This window comes from Phalangium opilio, unplaced genomic scaffold (genome assembly GCF_054372755.1).
Source record: "Phalangium opilio isolate 3A_F unplaced genomic scaffold, DU_Popi_V2 ptg000217l_1, whole genome shotgun sequence".
NCBI lineage: Eukaryota > Metazoa > Arthropoda > Arachnida > Opiliones > Phalangiidae > Phalangium > Phalangium opilio.
In genome coordinates this window covers 2,151,710-2,174,599 of record NW_028324218.1, presented here as the reverse complement: position 1 = coordinate 2,174,599, position 22,890 = coordinate 2,151,710, and the positions used below count along the sequence as shown (strand labels likewise).

Genomic DNA, 22,890 nt, shown 5'->3' with positions numbered 1-22,890 from the left:
TCAGGGTTATCATGTCCTCAAATGATTTCACTTGAAGTGTTGTTAAACTTTAATAGTTATGTCATTTTCAAGCTGAGGTCGCGATGCAACTTGTGTCAAGCGTTACTTCAAGATTATGGATGTCTAATTATACAACGATGTACGTACGTACGTTTCAGTAAGTCTGAAGATCAGGGAGGCTTAGGGTCAAAAGGTCAAATAACTTTCAGTTGAAAAGGAATGGGTGCAACAAAAAAAAACGATTGAAAAGAATTATAAGACACCAATGGAAAGTGGATAGACAAGTTGTATTAAAACTATTATTTAGTCTTGAGTAGTCAGTAGGGGTAACAACTAGTCACTATGAAAATTACATGGCAATAAAAAATACCACCCCAAACGTCTACTTAGTACCAATTTTGCTTTAAGCATCATCCCAGGAGTGAATAAGGCAAGGAGTAAGTAACTTCATGCCAGTATATCTTGTTTACTCTTAAGAACTCTTATTTCGTTCTAGAGGCCAATAATATAAGGAATACATAAAAATAATTGGAATGATTGCGTAGCCATCCATTTTACCTTGATAACCTATCTCTCTGCCTGTGGGACCTTGCGTACGTCAAGGAACTGGTGTTGCTAACTCAACCAATGAAACAGCAGTTAGGAAAGACGCCGTCTGAATTATGAGGCGATAGTAAGTTTTCAAGTCCCTCCCACAAACCCCGCATAGAAATTAACATGTAAGATAAGGGGGCACGATGATTCCGATTATCAGTATGTATTCATAAACCTCTCTTACTCTCTATTACTTACATTTGTTTCTGCTACGCCTGGTTGATTTATTTTGGAAGAACAAAAATTCCAAAAATGAATTTTTAGTACAAATTTCTCAATACATTTTATAGTTGTATTTTAATATATATATTTATATCACTCGAAAAAAGTGTGTTTACACCATTTTTTGTTTTTGTTTGTTTCTTTGTTTGTTTGTCGCCGGGAAATAATTCTTTTTAGTTAGTTACAATTTATACATGACATTACAAATCATAATAAAAACTCGGGTGTTATTTCTGCAATGTAAGTCGTAAGATGTATTTTTATTAACATGTACCCTATAAACAGCTGGAGTTCATTTCGAAATAAATGTTCGTTTTTCCCAACTTACAAATGTATTGCACACATCTCTTGTTTGTTTACTCCGCGAGCTGCTTTGTTAATTGGTTCCGTAAACTAATTAACAGTCTAATTGCACGCGCGATAAATTAAATAATTAATTAAATGCTTAACAATAATAATTTTTGTTTGTTAATTAAACCACTAATTATAATAATTACTAATTGAGCAACTATAGCATTTTTTTAATTAAAATATAAATAATTAAATTTGGACATTTATTTTTAATTTCCCCTTAAAAATAAATATTTTTTTTTTTTCATAAATTAATTTTTTCATTTATTTTTCATCGCAATTTTAATTCTTTTAAATTTTAATTTAGATAAAAATATAAATTTATAATTTATATTTTCGTTACATAGTTTTAATATTGGGTCGGGCACATTGTGGCTTTTTTTTTTTTTGGTTAATTTTAATTGCCGAAAATAATTAATTAGGGCTATCACAAAAATAATAATAATAATAATACTAATAAATAGTAAAAATAAAACTTAAAAGTTTTTAAAAAGTACTTGGCCACTGAATAATAATTATAATGACTTAGGTAAAAGGTAAAAATAAATGACTAAAATGGGTTTAAAAGTAATGACTAATTAAAGATAAGTAGCTAATTAATTTAACTACTGAGATTCTATTAATAATAATTAATTGAAGAAGAACGGGTCGGTTTTAATAATTAAATAAAAATAATACTAAGGTCATTTAAAAGGTCAAACGCCAAAAAAAAATATAATGATAACTCAAAAACTAATTACTTAAATTAGTAATAATAAGTCCTGATTAATTTATTTACTTTTTTAATCCCATTTTTTGACTTATTCCCCCGTTAAATTTTACTTATTTAAACTAATTTCTAATTAAAATAAATTACCCCAAAACGGCAAAAAAAAAAATCGTCTGCTATTAAGCCTATTTTTCCAATAAAAAAAATTCTTATTTAAATTTTACTTAGGTATTTAATTTTTTCTAACCCCAAAAAAGTCTGCATATCATTAAGTACTTCGTAATTAGTAGAAGAATATCAAATTAATAGGCCTAAAAATCAATCAATAAATTAAATAATTAACTCTAATTACTAATTAAGCTAATGATCACGCGAGGGGATAAATTGAGATTCGATTTTTTAAGTTTTATGGGTGGAATTTAAATATTGTTTGTAGTATGTTTGTTTGTTTAAGTATCATTCATGTTTGATTATACTTTTAGCGATAAGCAATTAATAAAGTATATACCTGATTGGTTTTTTCATTGCATTGCATTGAATTGCATCTAAGAGCTATTCGTAATGGCATTATTAGTGTTTGACATGATGCAATTAAAAGGAGGATTCCCCTTCCAATCGGCTTTGAGACTCAAGTTGTACATGGAATAGGAAGGGTCTCCGGTTACTTCGCGTTGAACCGACAGAAATGGTGGTAACAAATTCCAAAGCTCTTTTCCACTCAAGGTCGTGTAAGTCTCCAGTAGTATCAGACCATTGCATCTTGTTTTGGTTTAAATAAAGTGCAAAAGAGGGTAGGGTTGGGGGTGTGTGTGTGACACAAAAGTTGTTTTAATTTGCATAACTAATTAGGCTTGTTTCAAATCTCAGGGTTCTACAATTACATCTCTGGCCCGACGCTGCCCCCCCCCCGTTTGTTGGGAAAGCTTTTCAAGGTCAATTTTCTTACACAGGGTTGTTATTTTAAAATTCAATTACTATTTGCTAAATTTGATTTTAGCAAATTAGTTTTTAGATATGTTAAGGGTATATTTTTAAGAACATTATTGTGTTCCGTTTTAAAACATAACTTTTAATTTCTCGACCTTTTAGGCCTATTTTTAAGTTTCCTCATGCATTTTGGTCTATTTTTAAATTATCTCGCTTATTTTGGCCTATTTTAAATTCTCCCTCGTATTTTGGCCTATTTTAAATTCTCCCTCGTATTTTGGCCTATTTTAAATTCCCTCGCGTATTTTGTCCTATTTTTAAATTCCCTCGCGTATTTTGTCCTATTTTTAAATTCCCTCGCGTATTTTGTCCTATTTTTAAATTCCCTCGCGTATTTTGTCCTATTTTTAAATTCCCTCGCGTATTTTGGCCTATTTTTAAATTCCCTCGCGTATTTTGGCCTATTTTTAAATTCCCTCGCGTATTTTGGCCTATTTTTAAATTCCCTCGCGTATTTTGGCCTATTTTTAAATTCCCTCGCGTATTTTGGCCTATTTTTAAATTCCCTCGCGTATTTTGGTCTATTTTAACGTTCCCTCGCGTATTTTTACATATTTCACATTAGCTCACGCCTTTTGGCCTATTTTTATATCAAATTCCGTATTTTGGCCTATTTTTAAATCAAATGACCTTTATTGGTCTATTATTAAAATCCCCGATTTTCACTGACACGCGGCATCGCCGCCACACCACCAAAGTGTCAACCCAATAACCCCCCCCCCCAGCAACTTTCAGGGGTACAAAACGTCATAAAAGGGTTCTAATTAAGAGCAAGGCCAATTAAGGAGTCTCTTAAAATTAGTAAATTGAAGTACTTTAACCCCTTTCTAGGGAAATGAAGGTCAACTAACCGTTTCCTAATTAATTAAGGACACAAAAGATAAGAAAATACAGCACACCTCTTATGACACGGTGGTCGATAGATATCCAGCTGAAAGTACATGTTTTGCCATAAAAAGCTACGCCTCGTTTTATAGATGGTGTAATGCGTATCATCTCGTTGCGCTAGCATATTCTATTTAATTAATTTTAATAATTTTCAAGTTAAATTGACAATGGGTTAATTGTACTCTTAATTTAAGTACAATGATCCTACCATATAGTCTCTGTGGGTAATTTGTCTTTTGACTTCAATGACCTGATCCTTGATGTCCATACGTCGTTGCGTGTACATGTAACTCCAGTGACCTTAACGTTTTATTATTTAATTTCATTTTAATTGTTTTATGAAGGGAAGTTTTAATTATTATTGCACGGGGGTTTTTTTGTTTGTTAAAATAAGGATTTGGGTTATAAAACTTGATGGAAATTAAGTTTATGGGCTATAAAACATAGGTTTATGGGCTATAAAACGTGATGAAAATAAAGTTTATGGGCTATAAAATTGATGAAAATAAGGTTTTTGGGCTATAAAACGCGACGAAAATAAGGTTTTGGGCTATAAAAAGCGGTGAAATAAAGGTTTCTCGGCTATAAAACGCGATGAAAATAAGGTTTCTCGGCTATAAAACGCGATGAAAATAAGGTTTATGGGCTATAAAACGCGATGAAAATAAGGTTTATGGGCTATAAAACGCGATGAAAATAAGGTTTCTCGGCTATAAAACGCGATGAAACTAAGGTTTCTCGGCTATAAAACGCGATGAAAATAAGGTTTCTCGGCTATAAAACGCGATGAAAATAAGGTTTCTCGGCTATAAAACGCGATGGAAATAAGGTTTCTCGGCTATAAAACGCGATGAAAATAAGGTTTTGGTCTATAAAACGCGATGAAAATTAGGTTTTGGTCTATAAAACGCGATGAAAATAAGGTTTTGGTCTATAAAACGCGAGGAGAAAAAGTTTTTGGCAATAAAACGTGATGGAAATAAGGTTTTTGGCTATAAAACGTGATGAAAATACGGTTTTTGGCTATAAAACGTGATGAAAATAAGGTTTTTGGCTATAAAACGTGATGAAAATAAGGTTTTTGGGCTATAAAACGTGATAAAAATAAGGTTTTTGGCTATAAAACGTGATAAAAATAAGGTTTTTGGCTATAAAACGTGATAAAAATAAGGTTTTTGCCTTTTGGCAATAAAACATGATGAAAAAATAAGGTTTTTGGCTATAAAACGTGATAAAAATAAGGTTTTTGCCTTTTGGCAATAAAACATGATGAAAAAATAAGGTTTTTGGCAATAAAACGTGATAAAAATAAGGTTTTTGCCTTTTGGCAATAAAACATGATGAAAAAATAAGGTTTTTGGCTATAAAACGTGATAAAAATAAGGTTTTTGCCTTTTGGCAATAAAACATGATGAAAAAATAAGGTTTTTGGCAATAAAACGTGATGAAAAATAAGGTTTTGGGCTATAAAACGTGATAAAAATAAGGTTTTGGGCTATAAAACGTGATAAAAATAAGGTTTTGGCCTTGGGCTATACAACTTGATTAAAATAAGGTTACTGTTACAAAATTGGTAAAAACAAGGTTTTTGTTACAAAACTTAATAAAAACAAGGTTTTTGTTACAAAACTTAATAAAAACAAGGATTTTGGTTATAAAATTTGATTACAAAAGGAGGTTTAGGATACAAAAGCTTGAACTATGTCTATAAATTAATTAATATATTAAACTACTAAGCAAAAATTCAACTAAAATTCGTAAAAATAATAATATCAGAAAAATTTCACAAAAACTATACATTAAAGGTATTTTTTACAAAAAATTTTTATAAACACTTATAAGAAAATTTACCCTTTTGGCCGCGTTTTCTAAGTCTAGATTGAAAATTGGGATTCGAAGTAACCATATAGTTATGAACAACCTCAAAATCTTGAAATGGTGGAAAAGCCTGAAGGTTTAAATAGTAGTTAAGTGTTAGTTAACAGCAGCCAATAAATAAGATGTTTTTTTCTTTTTTTTTTTTGGGAAATTCAAGATTACGGAGTTAACAAATAGACCAGCTTAGAAAATGTCTTAACTTAATTACCATATCAGTAGGCATGCTTTGAACCAGAAACTTAAGCTTATGACTGTTTGTTGCCAATCGATCACTTGTATCAATGCCTAATCTTAAACAGACACTCTAGAAAATGATTTAAACCAAAAATTTAAATTACAACCTTCAAGATAAATTAGTTTATATGAAGATTAAGGTTTTAATTACCGCAATTAAACGCCGTAATTTTGTATCAAAATCAGTTGAATTATCAATAACATCAATGTAAGGATGGCCAACCCATGCCTAAGTTATAACGGAAGATATTTATAAGTATTTAACCCAATTAAATCCTGTTAAAAATTAATTAAAATTAAAATTATACTTCGGCAGCTCTTTGATCCCTTTCCTTCGCTAATTCAATCCCTTCAGTCCTACAATTATTATCCTCACAATTATAAAACTCTTCCGCCCCATTTGCAGCTGATACCTTTAAAAAATGTTAACCCAATCTTAATTAATTTAATTAAAATAACTAATTTTAAAATGTGTTAAGTGTAATTAGCCTTATTCCTGATCAGCGCCATCTACCCATAGCGGTGACTTTGAGAACTACTGTAAGCGGCAAGCCAATCAGATGTCGCTAAAATCTGGTGACGTCATTTTTGGTAAGACCCCCCACCGAGAGTGCCAGTCAGTGACGTCACCAGATTTTAGCGACATCTGATTGGCTCGCCGCTTACAGTAGTTCTCAAAGTCGCCGCTATGGGTAGGTGGCGCTGATCAGGAATAAGGCTAATTGAGGGAAAGTAATAATAATATTCTGTACTGTAGTGTTAGCGGAATTTTAAATCATAAACACATTAAAAACTACTATCGTAACGTTCGTTAAAAAATGGGGATAAATGAGGGGAATACTGTGATTGGTACGTTAAGACCATGTCATGTTTAAAAATACCAAGTGGATGACTTGGTTGTATCGATTATCTCTCAGTTCGACGGGATTCCAACCGTTTGAACTCAAAATCTTCTCCCAAGCTTCTTTAGAGATAACTAGAAACAAGAGAGAGGACACCTTTGGAGTTGGTACCCGCAAACCCACCATTTATTCAGCCTTAAACCCAATTACGTTGAATTATAACTTAATTTTATCATTATTAAATGTAAAACACGTAGTTTAAGTTTTATTTGTATAATTATTAAGGAAGAAATGGTAGGGGGGACTTACAAGCTGCCGCATCCATGGTGCCACGATCACAAATAACGAGACAATTTCTTTCACAAGTTTCAGCTAATGAAAAATATGTATCTTCAATGGCAACCATGGTTTTTAAGAGATTTTCTTGAAATTGAAGGGCTAATAAATTGAAAAACTAATCTTAATTAATTAACATCCCCATGAGATTAAGTTATTAACATTAACCATAAAGAAGTAATATGTCTACCTTCATCACTAGAAAGCTCAGGAAAACGAACACCCCCTCTAAAATTATTAATAAAACAATTCAAATTTATTGTAGAAATGTGTATAAATTTGCGTATATGAACACTGAACAGGTGTTTAAGCTTATACTAAAAGTATCAACAAGGTAAAAGTACCCCTACCCTAACAAAACAGTCGCAGTTTCTGGAACACGATATACCTTCCAACCAAGACTTTCGAAAAACGTACATAACCTAACTTGCCCGGTAGTTTTACCGCTGCAAGGTCCTAAATAAATAATTAAATTTCGCTTTGTAAACATTATTTAATTAAAATTTAAAAAATAGGTCGGTTTATTTTGGCAAAGGCCCAAAATAGCGGTGGCGAAATTTCTGTCGGCTTGATTGAAGCCACGAGGGTTAAGGCTTAGCGTAAATATTTTATCTTACCGCCGGTTAAAGCGACTGTATAAACGATTCTATCCTTGGGTTGGGTTTCTTGCGTCATTTTAACGGTTTAATTACGATATTAACATTAATTTTTAAATAGATTAATCTAATTTCATTTAAAAATTCTCACTAACAATTAAATTTAAACGAGACGAAACGGAAAAACGCGAAAACACTCTCAAACACTCGCGGCCATTTTGGATATTGCATTACGTCATACCGCAATACTGACAACGGTTCAATTCAGTTTATAAAAATAAAATAAAGCCATGGCGCCAATTTTGAACTTAAAAACGTGAGTCCTTGAGTCTATTTTCGCTCCTGAAGATTAGGTGGTATAAAACTAAGTCGTAAAATAAATCATTGAGACTAAAATAAATGTAAATATCCCAATAAAACCTTTATCGCAACCCAGTTTTTCCACCTAATCCTGAATCACACTTAGTCATCGCATTTTCATACCTTTGTTTGTCAAGACACTCTACGAGCCGACAGTTTACTGATAAAGGCTGTTAACTTCGGGTCAGAGTATTGAATTACACAATAACGTTAATCTATGCTCAAATACACAAACTATACTATATTACCTTGAATTTGGACTAGAGTAGGCCTACGGTTGAATCGTCGACACAACACTTACAAGTACTTGCCCTTAATCTATTTCATATCAATACGAAACACCTTGAATTTTATAATCTAATTTAGTATTTATTAGTCCTAAAAGATTTAGATATTTCTATATGGTTTATATAATGTTTATAACGTTTATCTATGGCGTTCACTCTACCATGTCCCCTTATACACTTACAGCAGGTGTTCTTCCCAATGCCGAATTTATAATTAAAGTTAGTACTTGCTGTGGTATAAGCTAGGTTCGTTTAAAACAGATTGTAGGGTTTCAAACACCGGTACCAAAGTTCATAAATAAATATATTTGAATATTTTTCAATGTACTTGAACTTTGATCGTGCATTTCATTTCTTAGAAAAACTTTAAAACGATTTAATTATTAGTTAGACTAAATTTAAGTATGGGTTCTTTCGCCGGTCACATTTTACCAGGGTCATGGTTGACCTTATTCGCCTTGCATTGGATTGTGGGTAGTTTTGTTCGTTATTATAAAGCCCGAGTTCGAATTCTTAGGCAAGGACCTAGCTCGATCAGTGATAAGTACTTGTACAAAAGTACGGTGACATATCCATTCCCGTTTTGTAACAAATATCCGTTGGAAGGATTGGTGAAATTGTTTGCGGGTGGAGTTGGAATTGCGGCGGAAGTTGTCACCGGTTTAAAAAGTAAGTTTAATTTAATTAAATTTAAATCATTTAAAATTACTATTAGCATAAGTTTATAAGTGATATGTTCGCTCCATAAGTATGATTTGCACTACCTATACGATTCGTAATGCTACTGAGAGACTTAGAGCAGCTCGAGATAAGTAGTTCGAGAAGGAGAACGACGGAAGCGATTCAATTAAAGCCCTAAGTACACTCGGTGGTGGTTAATTAATTTTGTAGCTAGGACTTATTTCCATCTAGGTCCTATTTAGACTGTTTGTACCTAACTGGCTTTGAATCATAATTTCCCAATAGAAAATGGAACCTATTTTGAAATGGAGAACAGTCAACACGTTTGCATCTATTTCTTCTTCACTCTGAGTGGTTTAGTGGACGTCCTAATGGTCTGCAATCGTTCCCGTTGCCTCCCACGTCATACCGACTACGTCGCAATGACCATGTCGATTTTCGTCACCGTATTGATTTTCCTTGACCATGGTCAATCGAGACTTGAGACAGAAATACACCGTCTATTAACCTACGCCGTATTTACTATTGGTATTGCGTTATTATTGGAAATGAAGTACCCCAGGAACCCGTTATGTACTTGGCTACGGTGTCTAAGTACTCTTGTTGCCGGTACTTGGTTCTTCGAGATTGCGTTCATATTATATAACCCTTGGCCCGAGAGTGCTCGCGTTTGGCAAGATGATGCCCATGATATGATGCTAATAACAGTGGTTTTCGTCGGACATTTAGCAGCGGACACTCTGGTCATCGCTTTTATTGGCTACTTGATGTATTTCAAGTACAGGAAGGCCTTAAAGGAGGCCAGTTCCGGTTTCGGTGGTTATCAGCAACTCGACATGGATAATGTCGTTAAAAATGGCGGGAATGTTTGTTGCGCCAAGTGCAAAAGTGACTTGAACGTTTCGGATTTTGATTGATAAGATTAATTTGATTAAGAATATAAATTTATGGTTTTCACACATTTTTCAAATTCCCATTAGCTGTCTGTTTACCGCATAGCATTTCATCTATTTTACCATACCCCTAACATATAATTAATCAAAAATGTCTTGATTAGAATCAAGACCTAAAAAGTATCGATAAGACTGAGGTTATCACTTGTCTGAAGGATCAGATATTAGTTTTTCTTTTTAATTGAAACTTAAATGCATGCTTAAGAAAAAACAACGTTCCATTACCGTTTTCCGTTGAAATAAATTATTTTACTGGTAATCAATTTCAAAAATTTACTTATCTCGGCTTTTCGACCACAATTCCATTCCCCGAAAACATTTTATCATTACATTAATTACTTTTGGGAGAGTACGTGTATGGTTTTTGCGTTTTAAAAGGTTCCTAAAGACGTTACATCTCCATTCGTGACCAGCACGCTTGGCAGTGGAACATTTTAATTATTCTAAAACCAATGGCGCCAAATTCAATAGGGACAGTAACATTTTTACTCGCGGTTTTGCAAAATGATGTAATATCAAGTGTACTTTAGTGAACCGTCGTATTGTTCTTTCTCATAGTTCAGGGCATGATCAGTGTTACTGCCCAATTTCTCTCTCTAGTTTCTAACAATGGTTAGAGACTATTTGATAAGGCGCGGCACAACGTTATATTCTAAGTAGCACAAAAGGAAAATGAATCCATTTTTTTATATTTTGGTTTGAAATTAATAAACTCATGATAGTAGTTATAACGAACAGAAAGTCAAGGGAATGGCACCGGTAATGAGCAGCAAAAAGAGAGGAAATTTTGCTTCAAGGTAGCAGAGGGACATGGTAGTGAAAATAGTAATCTAGAATTTTGTTCGTTCAAACCTTAATATATCATGAAATATTCAAGTGAGGAGGCGGCACTACCTAGAAAGATTGATTTTGGCAGATAACAGCGAAAAAAATTATGTTCTACACACACTGGGACTATGGGAGAGTTTCTGGGCCACAGGTCGCACATGATGAAATTTCAACTCCAGTTTACATCTGTTCGTACTAGTAGCAGGTTAAGCTATTGTTTGCTCAGGTCCTGTTAGTCTCGAAAGGGTTATATAGTCCTCGTAACCAGTGGCGTCGCTAGGCCTTTTTTTGGGGGGGGCTATAGCCCCCCCAAATTCCAAACTTAGCCCCCCCAAAAATAATCAGTAAACCCTACCAAAAAATTGCTGTTAGCAACCTAAAATTCTGTAGCAATATATAAAAAAATTTCAATATCAAACAGTAAAATTTTGAAGAAAAAAACAGATGGAAACAAGTAAAATGTTTCATGTTCTTTCGAAGGGAGTCCCAATAGTGTGGACTAAAAGCTAACCAAAACTAAAAATAAACCTAAGACGAGTGAAAATCCAGGCGCAGCAGTAAGACACGCTACCACTGTGGGGTCGGACATTTCTGATTTTTTGTTTAGGGTCTTTGAATTTTTTTCTTTTTATTCATGTGCTAATTAAATAGATAACGATGTGGCTACTATTAAGTCCCAGCCCTTGGGCCATCTTGTTTATATTAAGTTCTTATAATAACTTTAAAATAGTTTGCCCAGATTTAGCCCCCCCCCCCCCCAAATTTCAAACCCTGGCGACGCTACTACTTGTAACTTTTAAAAGGTTGTTGTCATGGCTTAACAGACCGCTATTACAGTTTTTTATTGTTTTATAGTTTATTTTGACACGTTATCTCCCAAAAGTAATTAATGTAATGATAAAATGTTTTCGGGGAATGGAATTGTGGTCGAAAAGCCGAGATAAGTAAATTTTTGAAATTGATTACCAGTAAAATAATTTATTTCAACGGAAAACGGTAATGGAACGTTGTTTTTTCTTAAGCATGCATTTAAGTTTCAATTAAAAAGAAAAACTAATATCTGATCCTTCAGACAAGTGATAACCTCAGTCTTATCGATACTTTTTAGGTCTTGATTCTAATCAAGACATTTTTGATTAATATCTGTTCCTTCAGTCTTCATTTTAATTAAGAATGTTAAGAAACTGTTTAACATTTTCAAAATCTGCACTAAGCTGAAACAAATATATATAGGGGACCATAACTTTCGGTCAATCAGACATTTATTTATTATGATACTTCAAAAAAACGTAAATCAATAAAAGTTTGTATTCTTATTGTAATTAACATAATACAATTTTTTACAATCATTCATTGAAACGCGAGGCGCCCCCTAAAAATTCAAGAAATAGGACCAAATTGACAATTTTACAAAATTTTTAAAAATGCTGATTATGTCCGTTTATCATTTAGCTCAAAATTGTCATAAGCCCAATATGAAATTCGGATATCCTTAAAACTTCATAAAGACGATCCGAGATTTTCAATTTCACACTTTTTTTGTAGCATAAACTAACGTCTGTTTGATATGAAGCTTAAAACCTTAAACAAAATATAGTCAGGGCTACCCTAAAAGTTCACCAAGATGATCCAAGATTGTTAATACGCCTAAAAAGTGCCATCTTCAAAATATGTAGCCGGGGAAAAGAGAGCGTGATCGAGTGGGCTATGCTAGTGGTTGGAAGTCGCGGGGGTTGGGACAGTGATAACGAAGTTGAGATGGATTGGAAATAATGATGGGCGACCTGCGGCACCGTATCTCTCCCTATGTACCTCGCGCACGCCCTTACCCTTCGGTAGGCGATTGCTAAGTGCTGCCGCGGAGCGCCATTTTATTTGTATGAGAACTAGCTTCTATTTTGAAGATAGAGGGAGCGCCTTTTACAATTTAGTCCAGTACGACCCTACCTAACCGCTGAGGATGCTGAGAGGACTATGTTGCCGTAGGTGGGGGTACACAGGCAACGCTATAGGTGTGGGGGTTTCTACTCCATTCCTCTCTCCTTCAAGGTTGGGACTCCAGGCATAGCCAACTCCATCACGCACTCGACAACGCAAAACAACTCGCGCCAGCGTGGGAAATAAGGCGTTGACACAGGGCAAATGACCAGTTTAAAAATTCCCTGGTCCAGTTCAAAAATTAAATTGGAGGGGGGTCAGTGGTCCACGAGACTACAAAGAAAGTTCAAGGGTAATCAGACTCCACACATTAAAATTCTCATATTTTAATTATCCACTTCTTTAGTTTAGCAGACGACGTGCTCTGGTCAATGGTAACGGACCAGTTTATTTTTTCCAAGTCAGGAAAGTCACTGGCCTAATGTCCAGTTTAAAAAATGCTTATTTGGTCACGGACCAGAAAACTCACGTAAACGCGACGCGAATGACGAAAACTACGTATTTTCCGACTGCCGAGAGGCGAAATAGCCCGGCCTCCTTTTACGTCCCCCCTTGTATTTTGAAAGTGGGACTGGGACTATGGGGCGCGAATACTTATTCATCTAATACCTTCTCTCTAGTAAACTAGATATCGCTTCTTGGTAAAACTTTATATAACTAAAACCATGAGTTTATAACATATGTTCCAAAACAAGCTTCATACAACTTTTCGAAAACAAATTCAGAGCTGTGCTAATTAGCTGACAACTAATTGAATTAGAATTAGCAATTAGGGAAATATTTATGAACTAATTAATTAGCCAATTAGCAATTAGACATAGAAACTAATTCAATTCAATTAGAAATTAGGCGTTAATTTATCAAACTAATTAATTAGAATTACTAATTTCTAATTAATTACTTGTCTAATTAAGGTAAAAAAGAAACCATAAGTAAACATGAAAGTTTAAAAGTGCCCATGGATTTAGTACTTTGGTAATGCAAAGTTTAATGTTTTAATGCCATTGAAAAACGGGTACGGAAGCCATGAATTATTCTCGAAAAATGAGACAAGCCTCGAGCCTTCCGTCATGTTAAAATTTGTCTCATTTCTTCATTTTCTTGCCACAGTTCCTATAATGGACTCCTGAGTAGTAAATACATGCGCACTGCTATTAATTCGAGTAGGTAAAACAGTCGAAATTTCGACATGGGGCAGTTGCGAACTACGAAATTTCTCATGTTTGAGGAGCTGAAAAATTTAGAGTAGCGCTAAGGTTTCCTCATCGATATAATAAGGCTTTTTCATATTCAAATAGATGAATCAAGAGTTAATTCCTCGATTTTTTTACAACAAATTGGCGTAAAAGATTAATTGAAAATTCAATTGGCTAATTAGTTAATCCTAAATCTAATTAAATTTTAATTAGATAATTACCTTTCCGATTCATACTAATTAATTAGAATTACTTCTCAATTAGCAATAAGGTAATTAAAATTCAATTACCATTTTCAATTAGTAAATTTTGCTAATTAATTAGAAATTCAATTAGCTAACTAATTAATTAGCACAGCTCTGAACAAATTTCCCTGAGATTTCCAGGCTTTTCCCCATATACTTCCCTGAGTTTTCCATGTTTTTCCCGTATATGGAGTATTCCATGGAGCAAATGTTAACAAAGGAGGGAAGGGGAAAATAGGACTATTACATAATCAAAGGATATCCCTGTATCTCTAATAAAACCAGAGTTACGAGCTTCCAAAATTTAGTGTAATGTTAATCCTATGGAGGAGGCAAAGTACCTACAAGTACCCGGGGCAAGTACTTACAAGCACCCGGGGCAAGTACCAACAAGCACCCGGGTCAAGTACCTACAAGCACCCGGGTCAAGTACCTACAAGCACGCGGATCAAGTACCTACAATCACCCGGAGCAAGTAGCTACAATCACCTGGAGCAAGTACCTACAAGCACCCGGGGCAAGTACCTACAAGCACCCGGGGCAAGTACCTACAAGCACCCGGGGCAAGTACCTGCAAGCACCCGGGGCAAGTACCTGCAAGCACCCAGAGGCACCCGTGGAAAGTAACCACAAGTAACCACAAGCAACCACAAGCACCCACAAGTACCTAAAAGTACCTACAAGTACCCAAAAGTACCTACAAGTACCCAAAAGTACCCACAAGTACCCACAAGTACCTACAAGTACCCACAAGTACGCACAAGTACCCACAAGTACCTACAAGTACCCACAAGTACCTACAAGTACCCACAAATACCCACAAGTACCCACAAGTACCTACAAGTACCTACAAGTACCCACAAGTACCTACAAACACCCACAAGTACCTACAAACACCCACAAGTACCTACAAACACCCACAAGTACCCAGGGGCAAGTACCCACAAGTACCTTCAAGCACCCACAAGAACCCACAAGTACCCACAAGAACCCACAAGCACCCACAAGAACTCACAAGCACCCACAAGAACTCACAAGTACCTTCAAGCACCCACAAGTACCCACAAGTACCTACAAGCACCCATAAGTACCCACAAGTACCTACAAGTACCTACAAGCACCCACAAGTACCTACAAGTACCTACAAGCACCCACAAGTACCTACAAGTACCCACAAGCACGCACAAGTACCCACAAGCACGCACAAGCACGCACAAGTACCCACAAGAACCCAAAAGTACCTACAAGTACCCACAAGTACCTACAAGTACCCAAAAGTACCTACAAGTACCCAAAAGCACCCACAAGTACCCACAAGTACCTACAAGTACCCACAAGTAGGCACAAGTACCCACAAGTACCTACAAGTACCCACAAGTACCTACAAGTACCCACAAGTACCTACAAGTACCCACAAGTACCTACAAGTACCCACAAGTACCTACAAGTACCTACAAGTACCTACAAGTACCCACAAGTACCCACAAGTACCAACAAGTACCCACAAGTACCCGCAAGTACCCACAAGTACGCACAAGTACCCACAAGTACCTACAGGCACCCACAAGTACCTACAAGCACCCACAAGTACCTACAAGCACCCACAAGTACCCAAAAGCACCCACAAGTACCCACAAGCGCCTACAAGTACCCACAAGCGCCTACAAGTACCCACAAGTACCTACAAGTACCTACAAGTACCCACAAGTACCTACAAGTACTCACAAGTACCCACAAGTACCCACAAGTACCTACAAGTACCCACAAGTACCTACAAGTACCCACAAGTACCTACAAGTACCCACAAGTACCTACAAGTACCCACAAGTACCCACAAGTACCTACAAGTACCCACAAGTACCTACAAGTACCAACAAGTCCCTACAAGCACCCACAAGTACCCACAAGCACCCACAAGTACCCACAAGCACCCACAAGCACCCACAAGTACCCACAAGCACCCACAAGTACCCACAAGTACCTACAAGCACAAACAAGTACCCACAAGAACCCGGGCAAAGCACCTACAAGAGCTCAAACGCAATGTTTTTCTTGCTTAATATCCCTCTAAAGGCGTGAATCACGACAAAAACGCCGTAAGTCCAATATAAAAAATTAGGGCTAAAATGCGTGTCTCTAACAGTGGTAAAACGCCGTAATTCCAATACCCAAAACAACGTAAGTCATAGTATGTGTTAATAATGATAAAAATCGATACTTAAACTTAATTGATCTTAATGAAACTAAGAAAAGGCACATCTATGGACTGTTATCTTTCATTTAAGATGGTTCCCAAACGTAACGAATGATTAGTTTTCTTTATACACGATCCCAATTAAGGTCATTTTTCAAAAAAATCCCATGTTATGTCTATGGAAGAATATTGTATCTTTCACCAAATGTCTGATTAATTTTATGGATTCTAAAACCACCCTTAACAACTTTTTTCTTTATAGAACTAACTATTAGTTGGATCTCTTTGAAATTTTAACCACATATTTAGGGCCCAAATTTTAGTTCACTGGCAAAATTTCAAAGCAGCAAACACAATACGAAAAAAGTTATGGCCAATCAGAGAACCCTCCTTTAGCATTAGAGGCAGTATCAAGTCTTATCTAAGAGAGCGACCGCTCTCCTAGAATAAACACCAACTGTTTTTGAATAATTTCCGCATGTGCAAATAAAGTTAGTATTTCCGATAATTTTCCGGTTAAAAAACTTAAAAACACTCGTTCGAACTGTTCATTATTAGAATGAAAGCATTACCCCTTCAAACGTGAATTACTAAACATGGGTAACTTCGCGGGTCATGTTTTCCCAGGCTCATACATGATTTTATTCGCATTGCATTGGATTGTGGGTAGCTTCGACCGTTATTATAAAGGTCGCGTTAGAAATTATAGGAAGAGATCTGATTACGAGTACTTGTACAAAAGTACCGTAACCTTTCCATTCTGGTTTTGTCCCAAATATCCGTTGGAAGGTTGGTTGAAAGTTTTCTTTAATGGCGTTGGGTTAATCGGGGAAGTTGCCACTGGATTTAAAAGTAAGTTTAATATTTAAATTTAAATAAATAAAATAAAATGATTATTATCCGTATGACGCTAAATACTTGAACATAATCAGAAAATAATGGCACCTATTTCGCAATGGAGAACAGTCAACATGTTTGTATCTATTTCTTCTTCACTATGAGTGGTTTAGTGGACGTCCTAATGGTCTGCAATCGTTCCCGTTGTCTACCACGTCACACCGACTACGTCGCAATGACCATATCAACTTTAGTCACCACTTTTATATTCTTTAACCATATCCAATCAAAATTCGAGACCCTTTTGCACCATTTATTAACATACGCCATAATCACAATGGCCATTGGCTTCCTATTGGAAATGAAGTACCCTAGAAATCCATTATGTACTTGGCTGCGATGTCTAAGTACTCTGGTTGCCGGTACTTGGTTCTTCGAGATTGCGTTCGTACTATATAACCCTTGGCCCGATAGTGCTCGCGTTTGGCAAGATGACGCCCACGACATGATGCTAATAGCAGTGGTTTTCGTCGGACATTTAGCAGCGGACACTCTGGTCATCGCTTTTATTGGCTACTTAATGTATTTTAAGTACAGGAAAGCCTTAAAGGAGGTCAGTTCCGGTTTCGGTGGTTATCAGCAACTCGACATGGATAGTGTTGTTAAAAATGGAGGCAATGTTTGTTGCGCCAAGTGCAAAAGTGACTTGAATGCTTCGGATTTTGATTGATATGATAAGTAATATTATCAGTGCAAATAATATTTAACATAGATATTTGAAAATGGAAAACAGTGAATGGAATACAACTTAGAACCTGATTAAGACAAACAAACGCAGTTTCTACTCCTTTAAATTGTTTTCTATGGTTATAAAAGTTCAAAATGAGAACAGATAACCAACAAATCACCCTTTTCTTTTTCTAAATATGCAATTAAACTAATGAACATTAAACCTTTGATTCGCATTTGATATTTATTGTGTTTATCGCAAAAACTAATTCTAATAAATTATTAATTACCCAAAGGTTCAAACTTCAATTTGCATTTTAATGTATTTAGAATTGGAAATCGTTCAACAGTTAATTCTATTTCATTTACTTCAAGATGGGCACTTTTATGGGCCACATAATGCCCGGTTCCATTCTATTAGCCTTGGGCCTTCATTGGTCAATCTCAATTTTCAATAGTTATTTCAAATTACTTAGCGGAAAATCGGGAAAAAAGTTTCAATGTTCGGTCACTTACAAGTTTCCGTGTTTTCCAAATTGGCCAGCTTTGGAAGGATATGCAATAATAGTTGTAACTATATTGGGGGTAATAGCTCAAATATCCAAAGGAATCAAAGGTACAGTACGTTACTATTTTTTTAATAACTTAGAGACGAACGTCATAACTACACCCTAGAAAAAAAGAACTCAAGGGAAATCCTTTGAGTATGTCATAGCCCCAATTCTCCTATACCGATTGAACCTAATTACTTGGTTCTAGGTTAATTAGGACTCGAGATAATTAGCTTTGAATAAAAACCGAATAGGAATTATTTTCGACGTGAACCCTAACTTTGGAACGTTATAACTCTAGTTTAACTACACTTCAAGGGAAATCCTTTGAGTGTGCCATAGCCCCAATTATCCTCTACGGATTAAACATAATTACTTGGTTCTACGTCAATTAGGGCTCGAGATAATTAGCTTTGAATAAAAACCTAATAGGAATTATTTTCGACGTGAACCCTAACTTTGGAACGTTATAACTCTAGTTTAACTAAACTTCAAGTGAAATCCTTTGAGTATGTCATAGCCCCAATTCTCCTCTACCGATTGAACCTAATTAGTTGGTTCTAAGTTAATTAGGACTCGAGTTAATTAGCTTTGAATAAAAACCTAATGGGAATTATTTTCCACGTGAACCCCAACTTTGAAACGTTATAACTTTAGTTTAACTAAACTTCAAGGGAAATCCTTTGAGTATGTCATAGCCCCAATTCTTTTCTACCGATTAAACCTAATTACTTAGTTTCTAAGTCAATTAGGACTCGAGATAATTATGTTTCAAAAGAAATTAAATTTTAAACGTAAAAATTAATTCTTTAATAGGCGAATTTCCGTTCATCGCCACTAACTGTCTTCAACACATTTCAATGTACCTCTTCTTCACCGTCAATGGCGTCGCTGACGTTCTAACAGCCAAGGGATACCGTTTACCACGTAATACCGATTACGCCGCCGCTATCCTGGCCATAATTAACATGAGTATCCTGTTTGCGAACCATGGACACGACGGAATCCACAACATCGCTCATCGGTACATAGTTTGGCTGTCGATGGTCTTTATAGTTGGTGCTATATGCGAGTTACTTTATAAAGAAGAAGTTTTAGGCACCCTAATCAGGACCTTCGGTTGTTTGAGCATGGGGACATGGTTCTTACAAACGGCGTTTCTCCTGCACAGCCCTTTCTCAAACCGATATACATGGGATATCCATAACCACGAAGATGTTATGATGATTTCATTTATCTTCACGTTGCATCTGGCCTTTGCTTTATGTCTAATTATTTTAATTGGCTATATTTCTTACTTAAAATATAGTCGACCAATTAATTTAAAAGATAATTTGAGTGACGAAGATAATTATCAAAAGCTATTAGAGGATGAGTCGAGCTCCGTAGATGTTTCAATGGATTAAAATGTTTTGAATAAAACTAATTGTTTAATTGATTAATATTAGCAGAAATATGTGGTGTAAAACTGTTTGAATAAAATCTACTGAAATAAAAAATAAACCAAATTGGTTATGAATGAAGAACATTTTGATATTGTGACTTTCAATAACCTTTGAATACACATCTATATAAACAGGAATACATACAGAACTGGTAATAATTATGTACCCATTTTCATTCAACGTACCAAAGCTGATTTTATGGGAGGAGCTATCTAGACTAATCATTATGCATGACGAATTTTACCCTGGCGAATTAATCATCTATCTCGCTGCGCCTGTTGAACCTCGGGTAGGAACTCGTGTTGCTACCAAGTAACCAATGAAACAACAGTTAGGAAAGACGCCATCAGAATTATGAAATAGTAAGTTCTCAAGCCCGGCCCACAAAAATTGAATTCATAGAAATTAACAACATGGGAGCGCAATAATTCCTATCAGCTGTATTTATTCCCGGTTAAGCGCGGTCACAGGTGTTAGGTGTGTGAAATTGATAAGCAAATACGTTTCAGGAAATGAGAACACACATCGCAGTACGTGAAAAATACCAATAAGTTAAAACCCACTGAAACTCATAAAGGCAACAACATACCAGCCACGAAATCAGCAATCAAACAAACATAGATGATGATATGTTAAGTTACCTAGTTCCCGGATTCGTGTTCACCATGTTAGGTACATGGTGGTTAATTACCCCGATTGGTAATTACTATAAATCACTACGTCATAAGACCTTTAATTATCAAAGTTATTGTAATTACAACGTTAAAGGATGCCCCGTACCCCTTGAGGGCGTGATTAAGATTGCCTTTGGGGTAACATGCGTCATTATGTGCTTCATCAGGAACAATATTTACAATACGGCGTTTTATCATAGTCTTTTGTATATCGGTTATATTACTAGTGGAATTATAGACGTAATAAATGACAAAAGTAATATATTGGCTAAAGGTTCAGGGTATGTTAGTTTAATTCTGGCGCATTTAATTGAAGTACTTCCCTGCATTTTAATCAAACTCAAGACTTGCGAGTCAAAATTAAAGGTAAGTTTATAAGATATGTTATGTTCCTTCCATAAGTTTGTTTAATTAATATCTTGTCATGACAAACTGCAAGGCTTGTAATTTTGAAGTGAGTGAGTGAGTGAGGTAGGTCATAGATTCGGGGAGGTAAAGCGAGGGAGGGGCCTGGTGAGTGAGTGATGCGCTGCAGTCAAATTTGGGCTTAGTAATGCATAGACTAAATAGGACCTAGATGGAATAGGTCCTAGCTGCAAAATTAATTAACCACCACCGAGTGTACTTAGGACTTCAATTCTCTCAAAAACTAGCTTCTGTTTGTCTTTGTTTAGACCTAATGGAATACAACATAAACGAGACTCGACTAAGCGACGTCGTACTGGAAACCGAAGCTCATTACCAGTACTACCACGGTTTAACCAGTGTGGAGAACCACAGTCAATTCCTGCTATCATTAACTATCCTCTGCGCATGCGTTTCAACCATAATGGAGGCCAAATTCCGTCATATTTTAGCCTTCGCCGTTGGTCGAGGGATATTCGGTACACTTCACGGTACTTGGCTTTGGCAAATGGGGCTTTTAACCATAAACCAGGATAAGTACGATCCTGTGGGTGATTACAGTGGCTTTTTAAATACAGCGTACGCTGTTCATTTGGTGGCCGTTCTTAACGTCACCTGTTTAACAATATTAGCGTACCATTGTAGAATTAAGAGGAGAAATGTAGTGGTACTCGAACCGGGTGTCGAGGTTGCCTTGAATATGTAATTAATTAATTTAAAAATAAATTTATTCAAATAATTCTTTGTCATTAAGCAACTGTTTTCTAAGTGGAGGTTGTCATATATTTTTGTTTCAAAATTCCCTGACCTTTCCAAGGTTTCAGGGGTTACCACGAAATTTTCAGATTCAAATCAACTGACATATCCAGGTTTTCCCTGACCTTTTCCTTCCATTTTCCCTGATCTTTTCCTCCGATTTTCCCTGACCTTTTTCTACGATTTTCTCTGACCTTTCCTACCATTTTCCCTGACCTATTCTTACCATTTTCCCTGACCTTTTCCTACCATTTTCCCTGACCTTTTCCTAACATTTTCCCAAACCTTTTTTCTACAATTTTCTCTGGCCCGACGGGCAACGTTGCCGGGTGCCTTCTTGCACCAAGTTACTAATATAACAATTTCACAAACCCAAGAGATAACACGTTTTGAAAAATACCAGAAATTCCACAACACGCACATCCTTAGTTACAAAGTTTATATCTTAATTAGCGGTAGTTGGTTCAAAGTGTTAAATAATAAATCGAAAAACAATCCCCGCCGAAAAAACACGGCGCGCCATTCAATAGACACATTAAGACGTTTTATACACGAAAACAAAATATTTTACCGAACAATCTAAGGTGACATTGGGTAAAAACCTTAATTACCTATCAACTATTTAAAGTAAATAATTCTCAAGTTAAACTGCGAATTAAAGTAATTAAGGGGGATGAAATAAGGAATTTCTAGTAGATTGAAATTTCGAATTAACGTGAAAGAATTAGAAGCAATTAATCTCATAAACTATATGTCATATTTGGGATGTTTTTGTCACGAAATTAAGTCCTATATAAAGGACTAGCTTCCACATCGTCTTAAAGCATTAATACTTCAATTAACCAAGATCATGGCTCCAATTTACAAAGTCGCCATTAGCGCTACGGTTATTTTACTGGTGTTCACGGTCATGTCCGAATCAACGCCTGACAAATGGCTTCAAATCTGCTCATCGTATGAGTGGGAACGGGCCAAATCGGACAGTTGTCACGTGACCGACCCTGACCCAAGGGCTACCAGAGCCACGTGGCGAAAACGTAAGTATAATTCGCATTACTTATAAGTTACTTCATCGTTTGAAAGACGAATGCATACAGGTAATAGGAATCTTTGTGTAGCCATGTTAATTTCTATGAATTTGGGTTTTGTGGGTAAACCGGGCTTGAGAACTAAC

The 22,890-nt window shown here is 35.7% G+C and overlaps 4 protein-coding genes and 1 long non-coding RNA gene across 5 annotated transcripts in view; 3 read left to right on the top strand and 2 right to left on the bottom strand.

Moving 5' to 3' along the window:
* LOC149615563 (phospholipase A2-like) overlaps positions 1-22,890 on the bottom strand; it is a 35,357-nt gene that overhangs the window by 3,401 nt on the left and 9,066 nt on the right. The window lies entirely within an intron of this gene.
* On the top strand, positions 33-1,367 carry LOC149615570 (uncharacterized). The gene is made up of 2 exons (XR_016375968.1): positions 33-437; positions 497-1,367. It is a non-coding gene; the product is annotated as an uncharacterized LOC149615570 (long non-coding RNA).
* On the bottom strand, positions 865-8,252 carry Ttd14 (TRPL translocation defect 14). Its single transcript, XM_089856912.1, has 12 exons — positions 7,659-8,252; positions 7,392-7,497; positions 7,232-7,269; positions 7,015-7,143; positions 6,745-6,839; positions 6,172-6,276; positions 6,015-6,092; positions 5,838-5,933; positions 5,603-5,699; positions 3,960-4,051; positions 3,763-3,878; positions 865-2,635 (listed from the first exon to the last, which is right to left on the bottom strand). Exons 1-12 carry the CDS (start codon positions 7,714-7,716, stop codon positions 2,422-2,424), a joined length of 1,224 nt encoding a protein of 407 aa, XP_089713038.1. The 5' UTR covers positions 7,717-8,252; the 3' UTR covers positions 865-2,421.
* LOC149615568 (transmembrane protein 45B-like) lies at positions 8,403-9,882 on the top strand. The gene is made up of 2 exons (XM_089857066.1): positions 8,403-8,953; positions 9,251-9,882. The coding sequence occupies exons 1-2, from the start codon at positions 8,689-8,691 to the stop codon at positions 9,880-9,882; spliced, it is 897 nt and encodes a 298-aa protein (XP_089713192.1). The 5' UTR covers positions 8,403-8,688.
* On the top strand, positions 18,261-19,842 carry LOC149615567 (transmembrane protein 45B-like). Its single transcript, XM_089857065.1, has 2 exons — positions 18,261-18,501; positions 19,253-19,842. Exons 1-2 carry the CDS (start codon positions 18,261-18,263, stop codon positions 19,840-19,842), a joined length of 831 nt encoding a protein of 276 aa, XP_089713191.1.

Excerpts from the sequence above, each read along its gene's own strand:
- Ttd14 (XM_089856912.1), bottom strand. The coding sequence starts at position 7,716 with ATGACGCAAGAAACCCAACCCAAGGATAGAATCGTTTATACAGTCGCT. Across the intron at positions 7,498-7,658 it reads TACAGTCGCTTTAACCGGCG|GACCTTGCAGCGGTAAAACT; the intron begins GTAAGATAAAAT and ends TTATTTATTTAG. Across the intron at positions 7,270-7,391 it reads ACTGCGACTGTTTTGTTAGG|AGGGGGTGTTCGTTTTCCTG; the intron begins GTAGGGGTACTT and ends TAATAATTTTAG.
- LOC149615568 (XM_089857066.1), top strand. The coding sequence starts at position 8,689 with ATGGGTTCTTTCGCCGGTCACATTTTACCAGGGTCATGGTTGACCTTA. Across the intron at positions 8,954-9,250 it reads AGTTGTCACCGGTTTAAAAA|AAAATGGAACCTATTTTGAA; the intron begins GTAAGTTTAATT and ends ATTTCCCAATAG.
- LOC149615567 (XM_089857065.1), top strand. The coding sequence starts at position 18,261 with ATGGGCACTTTTATGGGCCACATAATGCCCGGTTCCATTCTATTAGCC. Across the intron at positions 18,502-19,252 it reads AATATCCAAAGGAATCAAAG|GCGAATTTCCGTTCATCGCC; the intron begins GTACAGTACGTT and ends ATTCTTTAATAG.